Source organism: Alosa alosa, chromosome 1, assembly GCF_017589495.1.
Source record: "Alosa alosa isolate M-15738 ecotype Scorff River chromosome 1, AALO_Geno_1.1, whole genome shotgun sequence".
NCBI classification, from domain to species: Eukaryota; Metazoa; Chordata; class Actinopteri; order Clupeiformes; family Clupeidae; genus Alosa; species Alosa alosa.
Window position 1 is genome coordinate 41223940 of NC_063189.1, and position 22567 is coordinate 41246506.

General features: G+C 47.5%; 1 protein-coding gene across 2 annotated transcripts in view; it reads left to right on the top strand.

The window, feature by feature from the left end:
* Positions 1–22567, top strand: part of LOC125307624 (glypican-5-like) — a 154072-nt gene that overhangs the window by 31565 nt on the left and 99940 nt on the right. Inside the window, exons 4-6 of one of the 2 annotated variants that reach the window (XM_048263714.1) lie at positions 16649–16827; positions 18751–18810; positions 21299–21418. In XM_048263714.1, the coding sequence (XP_048119671.1) occupies positions 16649–16827; positions 18751–18810; positions 21299–21418 (359 nt within the window). The remainder of the gene's footprint in view (positions 1–16648; positions 16828–18750; positions 18811–21298; positions 21419–22567) is intronic. The other variant, XM_048263793.1, reaches the window with a different exon arrangement.

Sequence of the window (22567 nt, forward strand, 5' to 3'; positions counted from 1 at the left end):
ACACTCTCACATAGTTCCTTGTGTCGCTGCACTGTTCCACTCGTGTGGTGCAGTAAGTGCCTGTGTCTCACGCGAACGCCGCTCCTCTGTCACAGCCTGCCTTTCTCACATTTGCCTTTCTTTTCCTCTCTCTCTTTCTTTCTCTCTCTCTCTCTCTCACTCCCTGACTTGGACAATCTCTCTTTCTTCCTCTTGCTCACTCTCTTCCTTCCTCTAAATCTCTCTCTCAGCCACTTTCTCCTTCTTCCTCTCTGTTACTGACTGCCTACCTCCTTCTCCCTCCCTCCCTCCCTCTCCTTCTCCCTCCCTCGCTCTCCTTCTCCCTCCCTCGCTCTCCTTCTCCCCCCCGTCTCTGTATTCCTGAAGAGCTCTGGTGGCTTTGTGTGCGTTGGACGCCGGAGCCTCCAGCTCTGTCCCGTCCCGTGGGGTCTGTAGGCATTCGCGGGCCTCTCTTGTCACGCCGCGCTGCCCCTGGATTAATTGGCTGCCCAGAGAGAGAGAGAGAGAGAGAGAGAGAGAGAGAGAGAGAGAGAGAGAGAGAGAGAGAGAGAGAGAGAGAGAGAGAGAGAGCGGAGGAGGGGTTGCCAGGCTGGGAGCCTGACCCAGGCCAAATATGCAGGCCCTGGGCCGGGGGCTCGGAGCCACTGTTTGGTATTCATGAAACGAGGCCCGGCAGACAGAGAGAGGGAGAGGGAGTGAGGGAGGGAGAAAATAGAGAGAGAGAGAGAGAGAGAGAGAGAAGGGGGAAAGAGGGAGGGAGAAAAACAGAAAAAAGTACAGGCGGAGAGGGAGAGAGGGAGGGGGAGATGGAGAGAGTAGGAGGTAGTGAGAGAGTGAAAAACTGAGGGACTGAGAAGACAAGGGGGGTGAAAGGGGGAGTCAGAAAGACAGAGAAAGAGACATAGAGAAGGAAGAAAGGGACACATTTGATGAAGCTGACTGGGCTCCAGCCATCCAGGCAGAGAGCAGCCAGTCAGCTGGAAACAGCACAAGGGGCCTGAGGAGCGTTCCTGCCCAGAGGAGGAGCTGGCCACCGGGCAGCAGGAACGCTTGCCCTCTCTCTCTGTTCCTCTCTCTCTCTCCGTGTTCATCTCTCGCTCTCTCTGTCTTGCATTTTCTCTTTCCACCTTTTTGTCGATCTTTCTTTTCCCCCTGTATCTTTCCCCTTTTCTTCCTTTGTCTCTCACTCTCTCTCGCTCCTCCACTCGCTGCTTTTCTGTCCAGCTCACTCTACCTGTCTCTTTGTCTGTCTTTCCAGTCTGTGTCACTGACTGTCTAACCCCCTCACCTGTGTATCAGTGTATCAGTGAGTTGAGGAACGGTCTAACCCCCCCCTCACCTGTATCAGTGAGGAACAGTCTAATGCTGCTTTCGAGATGTCTCCTAAATCCGCCGCCCGAGTTGGAAAGTGTAAATTACCCAGCTTTCTTGCGGCATTTTGGGCAGGCACGCCCATTTTACCTCGGAGTACTTAAGGGTACCCCGAGGTGGACATACGACCTTACAACAAACATGGCTGCGCCCATAGTTGAGATGAGATGACATGTATTTTTTTTGCATATGTACTGGTCATGTGTTGGTCATGTTAAAGTTGATATAATGCTCTTACACACTTGATTACATTGCTGCTTCAATCCGGTCACCATTTCATGCATTGCACGGTCTTGCTGTGCCTGCAATACAATGTAACAATTTGTTTTGCAGCCGTTTAGCTAGAGGCTACATGTAGCACAAAACAATAACGATGACTAGCCTCCTGCTAATGCCCCTCGTGGTTCGAGAGAAAGCGCCCTAAAGCCACTCATTGGTACATGTTGTACGGGTGAGTGTCATGATGATTCTGAGACATCTCGAAGCAGCATAACACCCCCTTCACCTGTGTATCAGTGAGTGTAGGAACGCTCCTGCCCGCCTGACTCCCTGGCACCCTTCAAACATGGGCCTTCAAACGTGGCCCTCATGGGCCTTCAAACGTGGCCCTCATGGGCCGTGAAGCTAAACAGGGTAGCCCCGACCGCACGGCTCCCGTGCCCCTTTTGGCTCTCCGCACTCAATTCTTTCCCCCTTTTTTTCACCCCAGCGCGGCGGTATCGTTTCCCCACATCCCTGCTTTTCTTATTCCATATTTTCTCTCTCATTGCAGTAAAAAAGTAGCGAAAATGTTTTTGTTAAACATTCCCTCTCCCTGCTCCTCTCTGTCTCCGTAGATTACACGTTTACTGCGTTGCAGTGGCTGGCAGAGGCCTGGTCCAAGTGTCTTGTGTGCAATACTGGGTTGTTATTGGAGGAATTATTATGATGGTGTGGTTTTGTGCTGGGATGTTTTCCCAAATCGGGGCTGTGGTTGGCATTCCCACTCCCCCTGTGTGCTCCAGTGCCGCAAAACCACTAGCCCACTACCCTGCAGAGCACGTGGAACAGGGGGTCCAACAAAGGCCATTCACACACACACACGCGCCACACACACACACACACACACACACACACACACACACACACACACACGCGCACACACACACACACACATGTGAACACATTCATGTACTTGTGCATTTATATTTGCAGACATGCACACATACTGTAGCAAAAACATATAGGCACAATCTGACACATAAACATGAGCACAATCACATTTCATTTTACTGCGCACACACACACACACACACACACACACACGCACACACGCACACACACACAATCCCCACACACATACGCACACACACACACACACACACACACACACACACACACACACACACACACACACAGTCATCCTGTGCCCCCACCCCTGTGTCTCGTGGCACAGATCAGATTTTAGGGGGCTTAAAACAGCGAGCATATTGGCCTCCTACTAAAACAATGCTGGGCAGCTTGGAGCGTGAAAAGCGCCCCTTGACAGTTGTGTTGGACGAGCGGAGAGCACAGGGAATTAAGCACATTCTCATTGGAAAAAAAAGGAAAAGAAATGAACCAGAAGAAAGACAAGTGGACGAGTGTAGTATGTGTGTTGGTTAAGCTATCATGGTGGGAGCATGGAGTCTAAAACCCCTTCACCCCCCCCCCACCCCACCCCTCCCTCCCCGAACGATGGCCGTATCCTTTTACGCCCATGCCATTCCAGTGGAGTGTTTACAGTGGCCAGACCTTAAAGATCAAGTGCTATTCACACGGCATTATCCTGGGCTCGGATAGCACAGGGTCACTTTACCATCACTGAGCTCCAGGGGTGGATGTGGAGAGAGAGTGTGTGTGTGTGTGTGTGTGTGTGTGTGTGTGTGTGTGTGTGTGTGTGTGTGTGTGTGTGTGTGTGTGTGTGTGTGTTGTGTGTGTGTGTGTGTGTGTGTGTGTGTGTTGTGTGTGTTGTGTGTGTGTGTGGTGGTGGTGGGGGGCCTCTCCTTGCCCTTGCCCCACTCTCCCTATCCACCCTACACAGAGCTCTGTGTCTGACATGATGAGAACTGACCAGTGTGAAATTAGAGGACTTTAGAAATGAACAAAACACAGACCAACTCATATTCATCAGGGACTTGAAAGATGTTTCTAATATTTTCCCCTCTGTGACTGTACATCCTTCCTGGCCTCTCTATCCCATTCCTCTTTCACTCCCCCCTCTCTCTCTTTCTCTCTTTCGGTGTCTGTATCTTCCTTGCGTCCCTCCTGTTTAGAAGCACTCTGTCTGAACCAAATGCAGACTTTCCAGCAGCAGCTACAGGCGTCATGCGATCCTGTGTGACCTTTTTGACCCGTTGGCTCTGCCGTCCTCGCTGATCCAGGAACCCTCCTCCCTGTGCGGTGGACACCCAGAGCTGTGGGTCCTGGCTCGGTGTGGTGGTGGTGCGACCCAGCAGGCCGCTCTGGAGCCTCCCCTAACACCCTGGAGTCCCCCTACGGGACACAGGCGCGTGTCTGACCGAACGTGACACACGTGATTTATAGCCTTAAACCCTTAAACCCTTAACCCTTAAACCATTTCAGAAATGTGTCTTTGGAAAGAATGGATTTAGAACAAATGAAAGAAGAAAGACAGGAAAAGACTAGGGGAGAGAGGGTGCAGGGACAGAAATCATAAAGGCATTAAATGTAGAGTTAGTCCATTTGGGTGACTTAATGTGCAGTTCTACCTTATTTCCTCTGAGGTTTAACAGAGCCTTCTAATTACAGTCTTATAAAGGAATGCTAATAGTAGCCTGCACTTTTAGATAATGGAAACAAGGCCCTGGAGAGGTCTAGGAGAAAGAGCAGGAGGAGGAAGAGGAGGAAGAGGACAAGGGCTGTACATAGGCTCCGAAGCTCATGTCTCTCTCTCTCTCCCTTTCTCTCTCTCTTTCTTCTTTTCTCTCTCTCTGTCTATTTGTCTCCCTTTCTTTCTCTTTTTCTCGCACTCACTGCTGCTCCTCAGTGTTGGGACGCTTGCCTGGAACACCCCCAACACACACACACACACACACACACGCAAACACATTCCCACCCCTCGCTAGAGTTCGACTACCTCAGCAAGTTTGGGCTTCATTAGCTGATGCATAGCCCCACATGGCTCAGATCCTACCACTAACCCCTCCATACACACACACACACACACACACACACACACACACACACACACACACACACACACACAGTCATACCCCCCCCCACACACAGTCATACCCCCCACACACACACACACACACACACACACACACACACAGTCATACCATACCCAACACACACACACACACACACACACACACACACACACACACACACAGTCATACCCCCCCCACACACAGTCATACCCCCCCACACACACACACACACACACACACACACACACACACACACACACACACACAGTCATACCCCCCCCACACACAGTCATACCCCCACACACACACACACACACACACACACACACACAGTCATACCCCCCCCACACACACACACTCAATGGTCTTTCTGTCTCTTTCTCTCTCTCCCTCTCTCACTCTCCACGCACACACACATACACACACATTTCTCTCTCTCTCTTCTTCTACCCCCCCATCTCCCTCTCTCTCCCTCACACACAGTTCCACATCCCCTGCTCATGTCCTTGGGTCCTGCCAGTGCTTCTCTGCGTGAATGTGCTGAATGGGCGCTTCATCTCCCCTGTACTGTATAATCATTTCGGTTTAGGGCTGAATTTATGGAGATGGTTAATATCATAATAAATTAACCTCTCGAGTGGGGCTGTGTGAAAAAAGTAAATGTTTCACAGCATTGTATGACTAACGTTGGTAAAAATAAATCTTTGCACTTTATCCATTTCAGTTGTGTTGGTAATGGAAATGTTCAGTTAGGGAAAGACAAGCACAAGTTGGGCCAAGGACAAGGACAAGTTTCTCCCCTCCAAGGCATTGATTAATATAAATGAGCGATGGTACCACAGTGACCCCGCAGTGCCTTCCACGAGAATAACTGCAGATTTGGCAGTCATCAATCAAGTGTGGGTCTGTTAGTAGTATACACAAAGTTACAGCACATCAGGCACTTTTAAAGGAACCAAAAGGATTGTCCAGTTGCTGCACAGACTGGATGCATCAGTTGCACAATGAAAGAATAATAGGCTTTATTTTAAAGTGAGATGATAAGACAAAGCAAAAAAGCTCTTTAAATGTATGTGGGGAGAACCGCAGTAGAGCTGCCAGTGGACTTCAGCTCCCCCAGCTTCCTACTCCAAAGTCAGATCCTGAGACTTTAATCTCTCCCAGTGCTGTGCTAATTGTCAGCGAGCCCAGCGTCAGTTCAGAAAGGCACATCTCAGTCTGGGACAGATCCTGGAACCCATTTAATGTCATAGTTTCGAAATTTGTTTACTGGGTCGGTTGGAAAGACAGAGGATGTGAAAAGAACATCCGTTTTTTTTTCTTTGGGTGCCAGGAAGCAAATCATACGCTGATGATTTTAATTATGGCAAACCAAATCACACAAGGTTGGAAAAACAGAGCCATGTTTATGATTCTGTTTATACTGTACACTGGAGCTCAAAGGACTATTTATAGGAAGAGATGAGAGTGGTTTTGTCCGTTAAATTGCCATTGACATCCCATGAAAAAAAAAAGCTGAAGAGCGGCGTTGATGAATGCAGGGACAGACCGGGAGGAAGACGAGGGGCTGGAGAAGAAATGATACCAAAGATGAAAGCAGGATGCAAAGTGGAGGAGAAGAGGAGAAATAAAATAGACAGATTTAATAGGATGAAAAAGAAACAGTGAACCTTCAAACGAAAGGGAGGTCCGAGTGTGAACTGAGGACATTGAGCGGGGAGTGGAGGGAGGGATCAGAGAGAGAGGAGAGGAGGGGAGAGATGGATGGATGAAGAGTGGAAGGTGAACTAGATGGAAGGAGGCCAAGGGGAAAGACAATGGAACTGAAACAAGGTGAAAGGTCAAGTGGGTTATAAAACAGAGGGAACAAATTGAGAGGGAGACAGGTGTGGCGGTCAGGATGGCTGGCGGAGTTTGGACTAGATCTGGCCCTGTTCAGGCTGAGGTCTGGGCAGCAGACAGCAGCACTCTGCGATGAAGAAAAGCAACGCAAAATCAGAATCCGTTTAATCGCCAAGACACAGGGTAGGAGTGGAAGGAATTTGCTCTGACGTTAGCGGGAACCGAAAAAAGAGACATGATAGCACTGGAGATAAGGAAAATGAGGGGAAAGGAGGAGCAGAGACAAAATGGGGAAGAAAAGAGAGAGAAGGTTATTTGGGAACACATGTGAGCCAGGTAGTGAGGGCATGAGGGGTCAGTGGGTTCCTCTGGGTCTGTGTGGCGGTGAGGACACGCTCTGCTACATGGGAGCGGAAGGGGAGATGTCGAGTTCCAGTCGATCAAAGACGCCCCTATCAGGAAGTGTGGAGGCTTCCAGGCCACAGGCTCGGCTGTGAGAGGGTGCGTGGCGAGGCGAAAACATGGGGAAGTCAGATGCTCCCGGGATTTATTGTCTTGCTGCCGTGATGCCTTATGGGTGGAATTTTCCTTTAGTAATGCGCCTGAAAGGAAACTAGGGATCTGTGAAATCTCTGTTTCTGTGTTGAGCATCATGGCAGGTCTGATTGAACACATCACATTATGTAGTCTACAGTACAGTAGAAACTAACAGTGAAGATAGCTTTTGTTTTTAATGAATAAAAGAAAACATTCTACTTAAATCAAATCAAATAAATTTCAGTATATACACCTGTTTAGTTTCCACCCCAGGTCATGCAGCGTCTATGCTGTAACACTGTGCTGCCATTCATTATAGTGCCTGATGCTGTAGAGGGGAATCTGCTGAAGACGTTCGTTCCTTTGGGGTAATCTAACTAAGTGGTGCAGCACTGGCTATGGGCTCTCATTTTGGAATCCACGGCTGGAAGCAGAACCAGCCCCATACTCCCCACATAGTATCAAACATCTTTGGAAATGTTCTAAATACTTGTTTCCAAACGCACTATTATACATTTAGGTCTGAATGCATTTCGCACACACTGCATATTACCATGGCTTGCTCTCATCTTCTTAGTCATCTAGACCAAGCCTCTCTCTCTCTCTCTCTCTCTCTCTCTCTCTCTCTCTCTCTCTCTCTGTCTGTGTAGATCAGGAAGCTCTTTGAGCTGCACTTTGGAAAGGATCAGTCAGACAGTTCATATTATTTAATGAGCAGCAGCTTTGTGGCTGTATTCCTGGGCTGGCTGTGGTCTCTGGGCTCTGTGCTCCGTGTTCTGCCTGGGAAGCACTAAGCGATAGACCTCACTCCTGGATGCTCTCGCTCACTGCCCGTGTGACTCACTTCCAGTCACTAATTAAATGAAGTCTTGCGTGTTGGGCAGAGGCTGCCAGATCAGATACTGGCTGCAGAAGTAATGTTTTTTGCTATCAAACTATCAACTGTTTGGAAAGGAGAATCATGCATTCTGCCGTTTGAGCAGCTTATTTTAAAAATGAACAAACAGAAAAACAAGTAAATAGATATACCAAGCGTTGCACACTCTCAACTTAACTAAACTGGGGAATTAACTCCTACTATTTTCATTTTGTGAAATTCGGTTGTTAGATACTGCTGAAACTAGCCGTACAAGATGAAGAGTTGGTTGCAGGGCAATAGAGAGTGATGGCGGGGTGTCTGAGGGTGGAGGGCATTTACTGTTGACACAGTCCATCAGTTATGATGAGGTCATCTCTACATCGCTACGCTACTGAAGGCATTATCACTCTGCACCATCCAGTAGATGGAGAGGGATAGTGGGAGAGGGGAGGGGGAGAGTGAATGAGCAAGAAGGACACCTAAAGGGAGGGGGTGAGAGAGAGAGAGAGAGAGAGAGAGAGAGAGAGAGAGAGAGAGAGAGAGAGAGAAAAGGGAAGAGGGAAAGTGAACAAGCACAGCAGTGAAACAGCTCTCATTAAAGTAAGATGATATATGCCTCAACACAGATTCAGGTAAAACATCAGTCCTAGTGCTACTGGACCTTAGTGCACCATTTGACACTGTTGATCACAATATTTTACTACACAGACTAGAACACTGGGTTGGATTTACAGGCATAGTTATCAGCTGGCTAAAATCATATAATTTCACAGAATTGACTTTAAAACACTATTGCTTGTTTATAAATCAGTAAATGGAGCAGGACCTAAATACCTATCAGACATGCTTCAGCAGTACACACCTTCTCGTCCTCTCAGGTCCCAGGTGAAAAAAAACTGTTAGAAAACCTACTGTTCACCTGTCTCACCTGTACACAATTAGAAAAAGGTAACAGAAGCAACAACAAAGGAAACAGCACCACCAAAGGTAGTGGAGGGACACAACAACATCCTATTCCCCAGCCGGGATTAAACGAGAGGCAACGAGAGGCCAGTCCCTGCTGAAATGGGCCAGCATTTTACCCAAGAGTCCTGCCCATGTCATCTTTTGACTGCTAACAAGCTTACAAGAGAGCTAACCAGAATACTAACAAGCAGAGAACAATGCTGATTTGGAGAAAAATTATTTGGCTTTTATCATCTCATCCCATGCTTATCCACAAGTTCATACAGGAACTCTTACAGAAAGTTAGCAAGAACTCCAAAGAAGTTTGAAGACAGACAGCATATTATGAGATAAATATAGACAGACGGCTTCTCATGCAGACGAGTCATTGAGGGCGGATGGGAATCTTTGTAATTCACAGTTAATCTGCAGGCCACCTCAAGGCCTTGGCAAACAAATCGTCTTTTTTGTTTTTTTGTTTGGCGCACAAAACTGTGTCTTTGGTGCTGTGGTTTTTGTATGCAGAAAAGCAATTTGGTGTTTTCCCTTGTCTGTGGCGGACATTTTAATTACAACCAAGACTAATCCATGACGGTTCTTAATTACTGTAAACACGGTGTTGTGCTGAGCGGAGTGTTCCGAGAGAGAGCGAGAGAGAGAGAGAGAGAGAGAGAGAGAGAGAGAGAGAGAGAGAGAGAGAGAGAGAGAGAGTGAAAGTGTGTTTTTGTGAGCTTGTCGTGAGAAGAGTCCTGACCATCAAAACAAGCTTGAGGCTCCGAGCTCCTGTATTGTGGTCGTTGGCAAAGTCTGGAGGAGCAGTAGTCTTCTTTGTGCTGTGTGTGTGTGTGTGTGTGTGTGTGTGTGTGTGTCAGAGAGAGAGAGAGATAGAGAGAGAGAGAAAATCTGAGTAGCTCAAGGAGTTGTTGTAGGGTTTGGTCTCCACCGAATACAAACCAGAAGTGGACAAAAGAATTGGCGTTAGCCGGCCCGGCAGTGCACTCCCACAATGCATTGCATCAAAACCAGGGGGTTGGGGTGAGGATTGGGGGTGCTGAGAAAGTTCTTGCGCATTTAGGACTAATCCTTACACAAATAAACCTCTTTGGAGGACCACCACTGGTAGCTGTAAGGAAATACTCCCAGAGAGGAAAGACAATTCGGACACAGACAGGCAGATTCCCTCGCCTTCTGGCCGCCTCCTCATAAACCGACACACACACACACACACACACACACACACACACACACTCACAAACATACATACATTCAAATGGATATAATACCCCATACTGTATGCATACATATGCACCCAAGAAGCAATACATTTACTGTTCATATGGATATACAGACATGTAAGACTTACACTTACCTAGGAACACGTGCACTTGCACAAACACTGCACAACACAAAAAGCGTTGAGATATATCAGCATTTTCAACTATAAACGCATGCATAGAAATGCACACATGCACACACTATACAGATAAACGTGCGTGCGCGCATGCACACACACACACAGGCGCACACACACACACACACTATTATACGTATTTACAGAATAGTAGAGATGCCCACGCTCAGATAGACACAGTTGTGCCCCATAACCATGACAAATGCAAAGCAGACAGAAGCACGCAAGCACACTTGATGAAAACTTGCACAAAACTGACAGTGACAACCATGCATACTCTTCCCACAAATTCAGGGAGCAAGGACTATTTCATGATGTGACCGTGTGAGTGTGTGTGTGTGTGTGCGCGTGTGTGTGTGTGTGTGTGTGTGTGTGTGTGTGTGTGTGTGTGTGTGTGTGTGTGTGTGTGTGTGTGCGTGCGTGCACAGAGAAAGCACATGCCTCCGCTCTCCCCAAAGACTGAGAGAACGTCCAGTCAGTGGCACCAGCCCTTAGTCAACCACAGTAGGAATGTCCGAAATGGAATAGCTGGGATTTTAACGATATAACAAGGATGGACAGGTGGTCTGGGAAAGCCTACCACACACACACACACACACACACACACACTTTCTCTCTCTGTCACACACACACACACACACACACACACACACACACACACACACACACACATATAAACACACACACTTTCTCTCTCTGTCCCAAACATATAAACACACAGGTCTGTGCTATAGAACATTCCGGATGGTTCTTGCTGTGAGTCAGCACAGGATCAGAGGCGTGTGCTCTTCAGGGTCGAGCGGAGCGGGAGGATGAGGAGAGTCATTTTACAGTATCGTTCCCCTTCCCCGTTCATCTCCCTGTTTGTTTGGCAGATCGTCAGGCCAATGCTGCCATCATTCTATATCTCCTCTTTAGTTCCTTCATTGGCCCTGGCTTTTTAGTGCTGTTCTTCTCATCCTGGTCATTTGTTTGTGATCCTCAGCCCACGCCTTGGCTTGAAATGTGTTTGCTTCCCATATGCTTTCATTTGAAGAGCTGTGTGTGTGTGTGTGTGTGTGTGTGTGTGTGTGTGTGTGTGTTGTGTGTGTGTGTGTGTGTGTGTGTGTGTGTGTGTGTGTGTACGCGTGTATGTGTGTGTGTGTGTGTGTGTGTGTGTGTGTGCACATGTACGCGTGTTTGGTATCTGACTGTTTTGTTCTCTCCCTTTGTTTAAAGTGCTTCGCTCCCATCCCCATTGGCTTGGCATGCTAATGACAGAGCTCTTTCTCTCTGAAGCGTTTCCTACGCAGTTCTGCTGTAAATATTGCTTTTAAAGGGGGGCATAGAGCAAATAACACTAACACTGACCTCCACAAATTTTCAGTTTTACAGGCAAAGTTTGCATATTTTCTCCTTTCGTAAACAGCTGTGATTTTTCCCCTTTCTCTAACTTGAGGCCAGCTAGAAATGGCATCAGACTAAATTACACAGGGAAACTCAAGTGCATATGTGGGGCCCTGTAGTGTAAGGACTTCTGCTGGTTCTCTGTGTGTTTTCCAGTTGCACAGTTCAAACATGTTTTTTTTTTCTGTGCTGCCTTGGCAGTCAGACATCAGACATTATTTTACAGAAATGACATCAAAAGACTCAGGTTTTATAAGACTGATGTTAGCAATAAGCCACAATTCTTATTTCTCTTTAACCGAAATACAATATGTCATTCTCAGTGGATGTGTAAGCATGCACACAGATATAAAGCTCTTTTTGTAGACGTGGAAATGTCAGCCATTTTAATTTGCGGTGCTGCAGTTTTTATCACCATGGTATTCTTAGCTAGTGTCAGAGTTTTGTTGAAAGAGTTATAGCCCCCCGACACAGTGGGGAACATTTCTGCTCAGCACTTATTACTACAGGAGCCTTCAGTGCGTCTGAACTGATATTTATTGTCTGTGAGGCGATGTCGAAAAGCAGGAGTTTGACAAGGAGCATTTGAGGTTTCCTAGGTACTAGCGAAATAAAGAAAAAAAAGTCAAGCGGCAGTATCATATTCATAAAAAAATATGGAACAATAAACACAACAGCAAACAAGTGTAGAACAGAAATATAACATCCCATCCTGGCTCCCACCGGCATCTTTAAATAGGCTGTGTTTTTGGAGGGTGGGGTGGAGATGAGGGGGTTGTTTTGGCGCATTCTCCCTACCCCCTCCATATACAGCGTCTGTTGGAATCAGGCTAAAATACTTTCTTAGGAGGCATCAAGGATCTTACAAAACAGATTAAACTCTCCTGTCTGCTAAGATGCCTTCAAACTGACCTCGCTCCGTTTAGAAGGCAGCATCAGTGTGTCCTCAATGCTGCCCGTTGCCCATAAATCTGTTTGACAGCTTCACCAAGCAATTGGAAAATGTCAACAAAGACGGCAGATGGCCTTTGCCCACAATGTAGGAAATATATCATTTGTCTCAACACTTGCTGCACATGTTTGTAATTAAATGTAATTAGTTTTTTTTCTCATTACACTGTTAATGTAACCAAAAATAACATATGATGTGATTGGAGAGGCTTCCAACAGTCTATCTAATTTTGGATGGTAGCTGACATTAGCTAGCCTGACATTCTTGTGACATCCTGATGTAATATATTACTGTAACGTAAAATGTTTGTACACCTGTCTATTATAGCAGTGAGGCAACAAGGCAGGCACACCCTCTGTTATACAGAATAGCCACAGTAAGCAAGTGACATCAAAGGACCTGACATTCTCTCAACCTAATGGCAGCTCTTGTGGCTTCATGCAGCTTACTTTCATGGAGGAAGAACTGCCCCTTTATAAACCAGCTCTGGCTACCTTGGCTACTCTACCCCAGAGTATCACAGAATAAACAAGGAAGTCACAAGCAAGTGAGATATCATGGCCTGTGGTGGCAGCTGTTCAGGTCTGCGCCGTGTTGTAGTTGAGCCCATGCTGAGCCCTGGCTCTGGACTGCGCTGGTTTGTGTGGGGCTGGATGAATGAGGCCATGGGGCTAGCTGCATCTCCAGCCACTCGGATGGCACTGGGCATTGGCAGGAACTGTTAAGTGGAGAAGGGGGGCTTGCCCTGGCCCCAGGACCAGTGTCCATTCCCCTTTTGTATGTGTGTCTCTCTGTGTGTGTGTGTGTGTGTGTGTGTGTGTGTGTGTGTGTGTGTGTGTGTGTGTGTGTGTGTGTTTGCTCCGTCCATTCATGCCCCAGCACCTCCAGCCCAGCCAGACTAAAGTCAGGCTGTGTCAGACAGCCCCAGGCATTCCAGACCCATAATAGCCCTGATTATTAATACCAAGAGTGTGGGTATTTCCCAGCGCCAACGTGCTTGGCATCCCACGACCCGGTGCCATCCATATACAGCTGTTTAGCACCGTGCCACACTCGGCAGCGAACAAGCCACCTACGGCTTATCCAGACTCAATAATGGAGGCCCTAACATTGACTCCTTAGCAGCTTCCAGTCTCAGTGTTAACATCCAGTCTGCAGACAGAGTGAAGCAGCCAACCTCATGTTGGAATCAAGCTGTCATCAATCTCCCACCTTCCCAGAAAACCCTGAAATTCAGGCCCCTAGATTCATCACCATAATCCACTATTAAGGCATCAGCACATTTCCATCCACACCCTGCATCATAACAGATCGTTCCTATCCACCATCACCAATCTAGCTCAATTCATTCAGCCTGAAAGTGAGTACTGCTACCGGCACTTGGGTCGAGGTATTAAGAATCACAGAAAACCAACTGAATCAAATAGAAAATACCATTTAATAAAACTGAAAAAGTATTAAATAGCACTCTAAAAGCATTACAAGAGAAATGGGTGAAAAGTGTTTTAAATGTGGTCGTAAGAATGATTTAGATTACTTTTTTTTAAAATTGAAGGTTTCAGATTAGTTAGCAAAGCTACATGGGGTTCCGCCAGCTTCTTCATATGGCTCTTTTGGCCACTCTTGAAGGCCAAAGGGTGTTTGAGCAGCGAGTGATGGAGCCTCTGTGAGCACTGCTGTGGTTCTGGCCTTGCTCTGCGGCGGTGGTGTCTCCAGACTGAGGGTCTGTGTTTAATCTACGAGCCCGCGATGCCCGAGGTTAATGCCTCACCGCTGGCTCGAGCCGAGCCAGCTCCTCTCCTCCGTCTCTGCCTCCTGACCCCGCTCCGCCTGGTTCAGCCCTGGCTTCCACTACAGGGTGGGGATGGATGGAATGGAGGATGGATGAGAGGAGAAGAGAGAGAGAGAGAGAGGGGGAGGGGGGTGATGGTTAGAAAAGACAAGTAAGTCCCTAAGTATGAAAGGGTGAATCAAAGAGAGATCTTGAAGAGGAAAAATAATTCCAAATGGATCAAATGAAGCCAAGGGGTGGGGATGGGTGGAGGAGCAGGGCAAAGTAATTACTCAAAGGCAAGTATGGAGATGGAGAGAAGTGAAAAAGAACGAAGAGAAGGCCAGGAAGAGGAGAATGATATAGTCGGAGTTTGAACACAATTGTGGACAGTGAATCAGTGAACTAGCTCTCTACTCACCAGTAACCCATATCACTTAGAAACTGGGAAATATTGCTCTGTTTTCTTTCTTTCTTTTTTTGATCCTTTGATTCTCCATCTTTCTTGTAATGTAACACACATGGTTGGCCTTCCTCAGTGTTTGTGAGCAGTTCTCATTTAGGGGTTCAAACATCGTGACATACACACTCGCACAGAAAAGGGCTGTTATTTTGACACTTCCGTTTAAACAGCCTCTACTGGCCGCCTCGGGTTGACTGACTGGTCCACCCCTTGAGGCTGCTGCTGGTATTTTTAGCTCCTTTGGCATATGGGCCCCGACGACCTGCGGTTTCACAATTGTTGCACACATTTCTGCCACTCTGAGGCTGTGCTGTTTTCTTCCGCATCGCGCCTGCCTATGGGCAGTGTGTTTATGTAGCTCGTTGTGTGTGTGTGTGTGTGTGTGTGTGTGTGTGTGTGTGTGTGTATTTTACACTCAGAGTACTTCCCTGGACTCTTACAAAACACGTTCGCCCACCCTGAGGAGCATATATGTAAACACCAACCCATGAGTTGTGTGCGTGTATGAATGTTTTTCTGGCACTTTTGAAGTCTCCCAGCACGAATCTTCTACTGCGTCAGAAAGCCAAAACCTTCGCTGGGTAAACAGGCACGGGCCGCCGGTGGCATAAGCACAGCCCGGCCCAGTGCTATCGGTGGAACCACTTCACTCAGCACCCTCTCCCCCTTGCTCTCTCTCTCTCTCTCTCTCTCTCTCTCTCTCTCTCTCTCTCTCTCTCTCTCTGGCGCAGGCAGGGCCTTCTGAAGTCAGGGCCAGGGCCGCACAGGAATGCCTCAGAGCAGCGGTCCCTGAGCGAGAGAGGGAGAGAGGGAGGGATAGAGGAGGGGGTGGGGTTGTCTACACCCAGGAGCCCCAGGGGTCTGGCGAATCAAAGAGATCCACCTGTTGATCTAGGCCCTTGAGCAAACAGTAGTCCAGCCCGGGCCTCTGCCTGGAGAAAGCGATGCCTTTTCACGTCAGGCCCATCGCTCGCGCTACAGTAGCCCGTTTATTTTCACGGCCACGCCGCGCCGTGCCGAGCCACTACGCTCACTTCACCTTCACTGCCCATTCACTCACTCACGCAGACGGACAGTTCATCGCCCAAGTTACCGTCTGAAGCCCTGAGCATCTCAAAAGAACGAAACCGTAAACCACACAGTGCCGCGCTATTGAATAGCATTCACGTTTACTAATGACCCTGTCTGAGTATGACGTAATGGGTGCAGTTTACTCCCACCACTTACTAGACAGTAGCTGCAATGCTATCTGCTGCCCCCCATCCTTCTCTCCGTCTAGTACCACCACAGAGAAAGCACTGTCTTTTGAAGAGCTTGCTTTATGGAAAGCCTGTGTGTGTGTGTGTGTGTGTGTGTGTGTGGGAAAGCTTTTAAGTGGATGAGATGGCATTGATTGGGCGGTGGCGGGATCGGCTTTTTTCATTACCTGCCTGGCTCTTAATTATGGCAGGGCAGCAGCAGGGGGTGGGGGTGAGGGTGGGGGCAGTGCAGGCCTGTCGATAGCTTGCAGCGTACACTGATCATCATTAAGGGCTTCTGATTGTGTTTAATCCCATTAGAGGAGCTTTATAGCAAACAGGGAGCAGATCCATCTCCCAGCTCTTCTAGTGCATCACCCATACCATTATTCTTCTCTCTCTCTCTCTCTCTCTTCTCTTTTTTATTTCTTTTTTCCCCTTCTCCATCTCACCCACTCCTTTCTGTCTCAGTTCATCGCCACATTAGCCTCCCCTTTTTTCTGTTGAACAAATGAATATGACACCCTTCACTACTCCAAGATTTTCCCTACTCAACAGCAGTTGAACTGAATAGATTTTTTTTTTGAACGATCGTATGAAATGGAAAGATCCTCTCCTTACCCACTAGCCGTGTCTCATCTTAACTCACCTCCTCTGTGTCCAAAAAAACCCCTCTCAGGTGGATAAAGTGTGTGGCCCATCCACAGCGGAGGCACCCAGCTCACACACTCCAACGGAGGGACGCTGGTCCGTGTCCACGGCAACGGCCACGTTCACAGCCACAGCCCCCTCAGCTTCAACGCCTTTCTCGGAGGGTCCAGATGTTGAGCTTCGGGGAAGGCTCGCCCACTTGAGAAGGTGAGACCACTACCTTTGACCGTGACTATTAAAGAGTATCATTTTTTTGCTTCTATTTCTGACCCATCAACACCTGTAATACCTCAGATTCAGATTTTATTTTGTACGGTGTTAATATCAACAAGTGCTCCAGTTAGACTCTCCAGTTACAGTAGTTTGCCCTCAGCTTAAGCCTGTCCATGATTATCATGTCTGACCCACAACTATATATACAGCACCAGTGACATATCGCTTGTTGTCCTTCAGAGTGGTGTGCACATTATGGTCCCATTTAAGTGATCCTGTGACACACACCCACAGCCACTCACCCACACACACACACACACACTGACACACACACACACACAGTCATGGGAATGGAAGTCTGAGTCAAGTGGAGATCTGATTTCTTATGTGTGCATAGACCTGGTACATCTCTGTGTATAAGCGTCCGGCGTGCCAAGTGCAGGGCACTGGTGTTGATGACATTTCCTCTTCAGCTGAGCCGGGGCTTTGCTGTGGCACGGGGAGGCTCTGCCGGTGCTGATTTGTACCACTCACACTACAAATGTCAGGGGCTGATGATTTCATAACTCCCCCACCCCAGCCCTCTATTACCGTCCCTCCAACACTCTACTGCCCCCCCCGCCCAGCACCTCTTCTGCCCCGCAGACATGCTGGCTCCTTCGGTAAGTGGGGCTAATCCCGTGGGGAAATTGACCTATCCTAAAGGACATATTTGGGGGCCAGTCTTCATGCTAGGGGGCTAACGTTGGGGTGGTTGGGGGCAGGGGGGCAGGGGAGATGATTTGACAGAGGCCTCTCACTGACGTCACCCAGGGCAAGAGATTCATTTTGCCCCCTTGCATCCGTCCGTCCACGCGGGGTGTTTTTAAGTTGCCCGCGGTGCTGCTGCCCATGGCTGGACGGATGTTGCGCTTGGCCTGGTGGGCAGTTAGGCCCGTGTTTGGTTGTCAGCTTGGCAGGGCGAGAAGGCAGAAAGGGCAGGACGAGACATGCGAGGCATAAATCAGGAGGGTTCAACAGTTTCCTTTTTGAGCCCGCCAGTCTGCCCACTCTACTTATTACACACACACACACACACACACACACACACACACACACACACACACACACACACACACACACACACACACAGACTCAGACACATACCCAGGAACCACACTTGCACGCCAGTTAGCTGGCATTAACTACAAGGGCATCCACTCGTGCCAGTCTGAGCCGTGTAGTGGCACACCGTTCAGACCGCATCATTACTCTTTGGCTAATGAAAGAAAATGTCCTCATCTTCCGATTATCACAGCAGGTGCTGGGTCAGCATCAACCCCAAAGCCAAAAGCTGCTTCCATGCTCTGTCAGGTAGCCAGATGAAGACAGAGAACTAATACAAGAGGAGAAATGTAGCGAGCCCATTTAAAAGAACATCGCCATTGGCTCGAATATGTTCTATAGCCAGAGTGATGGTGAAGAACTTTAAAGCTAGGAGAGTCTAGGAAGCTCATATATGTTTAGAAGTATGTTTAGTTATGATAGAAGGACTCTAGGTTTCTTTGTGAGTACAAAGAGGATGCCAGAGTGGAATGTGAGATATGCTGTGCTGTTCATTAAATCATGTATGTTATTGCACATATGCTTGCAGTGCGGTGATGCTCCACTGCACATGTCGGTGTGTGTACTCTCCTCTTCTTGGTGGTGGGGTGGGCTGGTTGCATGTGCATGATGACTTATTTTCCTTCAGGATCATGACTCTTTCTCTCCCCCCTCCCCTCCCCTTTGTCGTATTATCCTTTTGTTTTCCACCTGTCTGACCCCCCCGTCCCCCCTCTCCCTCTTCCCTTCCACCCCCCCCCCCCAATCCTGCTTGCATCCACCTTCCTTGGACTACTCCATTGTCTTATCCCGGGGGGTGTCGACTCTCCCCAGCTCTCTCCCCCTGAAACCTTCCAAGAGTGATAAACCTAAAAGTCTGAAAAAGATATCTAGGTAAGCATGGGTCTTCTGACTGCCGCAGTTGGACTGTGAACTCCTTCTCTTTCTTTCTGTCTCTCTCTGTCAACAAGTACATGAATGTGGACATAACATAGCAATGAGTGATGTGTATGCATTGGTCTGTGGTTGTGTGCTGTGTACTGGATCTGTTTCTGTGTGAGTTTGTGTATGTGTTTGTATTGTCAGTGTATCCATGTGTGGTTTTGTCTTTATGGATGTAGTAAATAGGGGTGGGAAATATAACAACTATATAAATAAATATGATTACAGTTTGTAAACACAACAGAATTCATTTTCCCTTAGGACATTTGCTGTCATATGAATCATAGCTAATCACTGCTATCTTATCTAAGTTTATAGCACATCATGATCACAAATAACTGAAGGAAGTAAAGGGAAAACAGTGGTGTCAGTTTTGTTAATATTTGTGGAAAGTTTGTCGTTTTAAGATTTGTAGTGTGTGTTGGGTGCAGAACACTGTGTTTTACATTGCACTACTTTTAAGTATTTTCATTTATTGTTGAAATCAAAAAGTTCCCAAGTATTTAAGAACATGCCTGTTGTAACTGTGGCAACGTAAAGAAAAAGAAATCTGACACCACTGGTTTCCCCTTGTTTTTGTTTTTCTTACTAAATGTTTACTAAATGGATTGCAACTCTTTATACTGACCTCAACATCTCCACACACACAACTAACATCACATGACTCCAAAAATGTCCCCAAATTGATGCATTGGAGATAGCCGTGACAGACCGTACATTACAACTTACAAACGATCTGACCCAGGATGTTTCCGCTGTGACTGTACTGGTTCACCACTAGGCATTGGGGCATTGTGAGATGAGGCAAACTTTAAGACAGGGCAATAACCAGGACATCTAAACAAATGGCGTAACTGGTTTTCCCCTTGTGGCTTGCAGTTGTAAATGCATTAGTTGTCTTATGGGTTTTGTGTGATAATAACGTATCACAGACCCCTGGAGATTTACAGCCAGACTATCACTGAGTATCTGTGTGTGTGTGTGTGTGTGTGTGTTTGTGCTTGTGTCCATTTATTGGTTTGTACATTGGGTGTGTTTGTGTGTATGTATTGATCAAGGATGTTAGTTACTATGATTGCTCTCTGCGCCTGTGTGTGTGTGTGTGTGTGTGTGCGTGCGTGCGTGCGTGCGTGCGTGCGTGCATGTGTGTTTGTTTGTTTGTGTTTGTGTGTGTGTGTGTGTGTGTGTGTGTGCGTGTGTGTGTGTGTGTGTGTGTGTGTGTGTGTGTGTGTGTGTGTGTGTGTATGTGTGTGTGTGTGTGAGATTGTCAAGCGGATGTTCCCTGGGGTGATTTATGGTTTGTGTAACCTCCTCCAAAGGCCAGTTGGTCTCTCCCTCCCCATAGCCCAGGCGCTGGAGTCTGATGACAGGCCTGATTGATGGGCCTCTTACTCAGCACATGACCTTGCCTGAACCCCTCGCATTGTTAACCCCCCCTCTCCACCACACACACACACACACACACACACACACACACACACACACACACACACACACACACACCCCTAGGTGGCCCTAACAAGTGTCCGATCAGGATCCACTGGATCCAAGACAGGGGCTCATACCCAAAGGTCCAGATTCCGCTAATCGCTTTGACCCCGGCTGTATAACAAAGACATGGGATGCTCATGGAGCTGGTTGACCTGCATTGAATGGGAGATTTGTAGCCCCGTCCTCCCTTACAAGATTATGTGGTGAATCACTGCACCCGCAAATTCCAGCCCCATTCCCCTGGCAACATGACCTGAAACAGAGAATAGTGAAATAGCAGTATTCTTCGGCCTCTCTGTTTGTTTAGTGCAGTTAGTCTGGCACACACACACACACAAACACACACACACACACACAATGTGTGGCTTTTTCCAATACTGAATGGCTGAATATTTTTTTACAATACTGAATGGCTGTAACCCTATTACCTCAACCTGTTCTTGCACTGACATAGTTTTTTTTATAGTTTTTTTATATTACCTTCAGGTAGTATTACCTACCTACATTATACTTTACTCTCCTATTTGTCCATATTATTTATGCTGGTCTCTAGACCTTATTATTGCAGTGTTGCACTGTTGGACTACTGTTGGACTACTTTTTGCACCTTCACCATGACACTCACTCTCTTGAGCACCTCACCATGCACACCATCACCCTCAAGCACACTGGATTTTTTACGTTTAATTTATATAGTATATTTAATCATTTGTTTTGTTAGTTTTTCTTATCTCCTACTATCTCTGTTGTACAGTGGAGTTTGGTTATATGTTTATACTTATACTTATATTTACCATTTCTGCTGTAAGTGCATGTTGTGTGTGATGTCTGTATGCTACTGAGAGCCCCTGAATTTCCCCTTGGGGATCAATAAAGTATCTATCTATCTTTCCATGGGGACTGGTTTGATGTAACAGCTCCTATTTGGTTTGTTTGTTTGTTTTTGCAGGGAGTTTGTGGGCTACATCCCGCGTTATAAGACCTTCTTCGGGGCGCTGCCGGAGATGCTGTGTGAGGGCGAGATGGGCATGGAGTTCACCTGCTGGAGCGGAGACGAGGTGGTGGAGAGGTGAGAGCCAGAGGAGCCGCTTTCTTTATTCACTTCCTGTTGGCCAGATGGCAAAATGGCCTCTTGAGCATTACATATCTGAAATACCTCAGAGTGATGACGGAACAATGGAAACAAAAGTAAACTATAAATGGCAATTAACTATATCACCAAACGTCAGTGTGTTCAGTCTTCCTATATGCCCTGTATTACACAGGTGGTTTCCTGATTGATTGCTTTTGCTTACTGGTCAGATAGCGATATGTGGTGGCATACCCCCAAGCTGAATCAGAACAGACCCATGTGAAAGCTCTGCCTTCTGTTGTTGTATTGCCCTGGTGCTGACTGATGTCTTCCATGCAGTCAACCCAACCTTTGATGTTTGGCCTCTAACAGCAAAATAATGGAGTGTTTGTAAACTTTCTATATGTGTTGATGCTAGGTAGAGGGCGAAGAGGCCACCATTGGGGTCAATCGGCCAGTATGACACAGACCTCTGTAAGGTTAAAGGTCGGGTTGAAAGTTTAGGTTAGGGTGAGGATGTCAAACCGTAGGCTAAGAGGCTTAGTGGGTCATGGGTCATGTTCATACTTTTGGTGTCAAAACTGAGCACCATGACCTGAGTTTCCAGCAGTCATGTTTCATTCTGGGTGGACAACGCTAACGTAGCATTGGCCGCTGCAATGAGTGATCATTGTCACTCTCTCCAGGTCTACACGATACCTCCTGTAAGGCCTGTCGTATGCACTGCTTGTCAAAAAACCCCACTGAATTTGATTTATACCAGTCCAGTCACATTTTCCCCAGCAGCCCCCCACCCCTGCCCCCGTCCCCTTCCCCCCTCTCCTTCTCTCTCTCTCTCTCTCTCTCTCTCTCTCTCTCTCTCTCCCTCTCTCTCTCTCTCTTTCCCTCTCCTTCTCTCTCCCTCTCTCCCTCCCTCACTCTCTTTCCCTCTCCCTCTCCTTCTCTCTCCCTCCCTCTCTCTCTCTCTCTCTTTCCCTCTCCCTCTCCTTCTCTCTCTGTGTCCCCGATGGATGCAGTTTGAGCAGGAATGGAGAAGAAATTGGGAGGGAGAGTAATGAGATCAGCTGAGTGGCTGTTTTTCTGGGTATGGGTGGAGACGCAGTGCATTTTTAAACCCTGATTGCGTGTGACTGACGTGCGCACGTA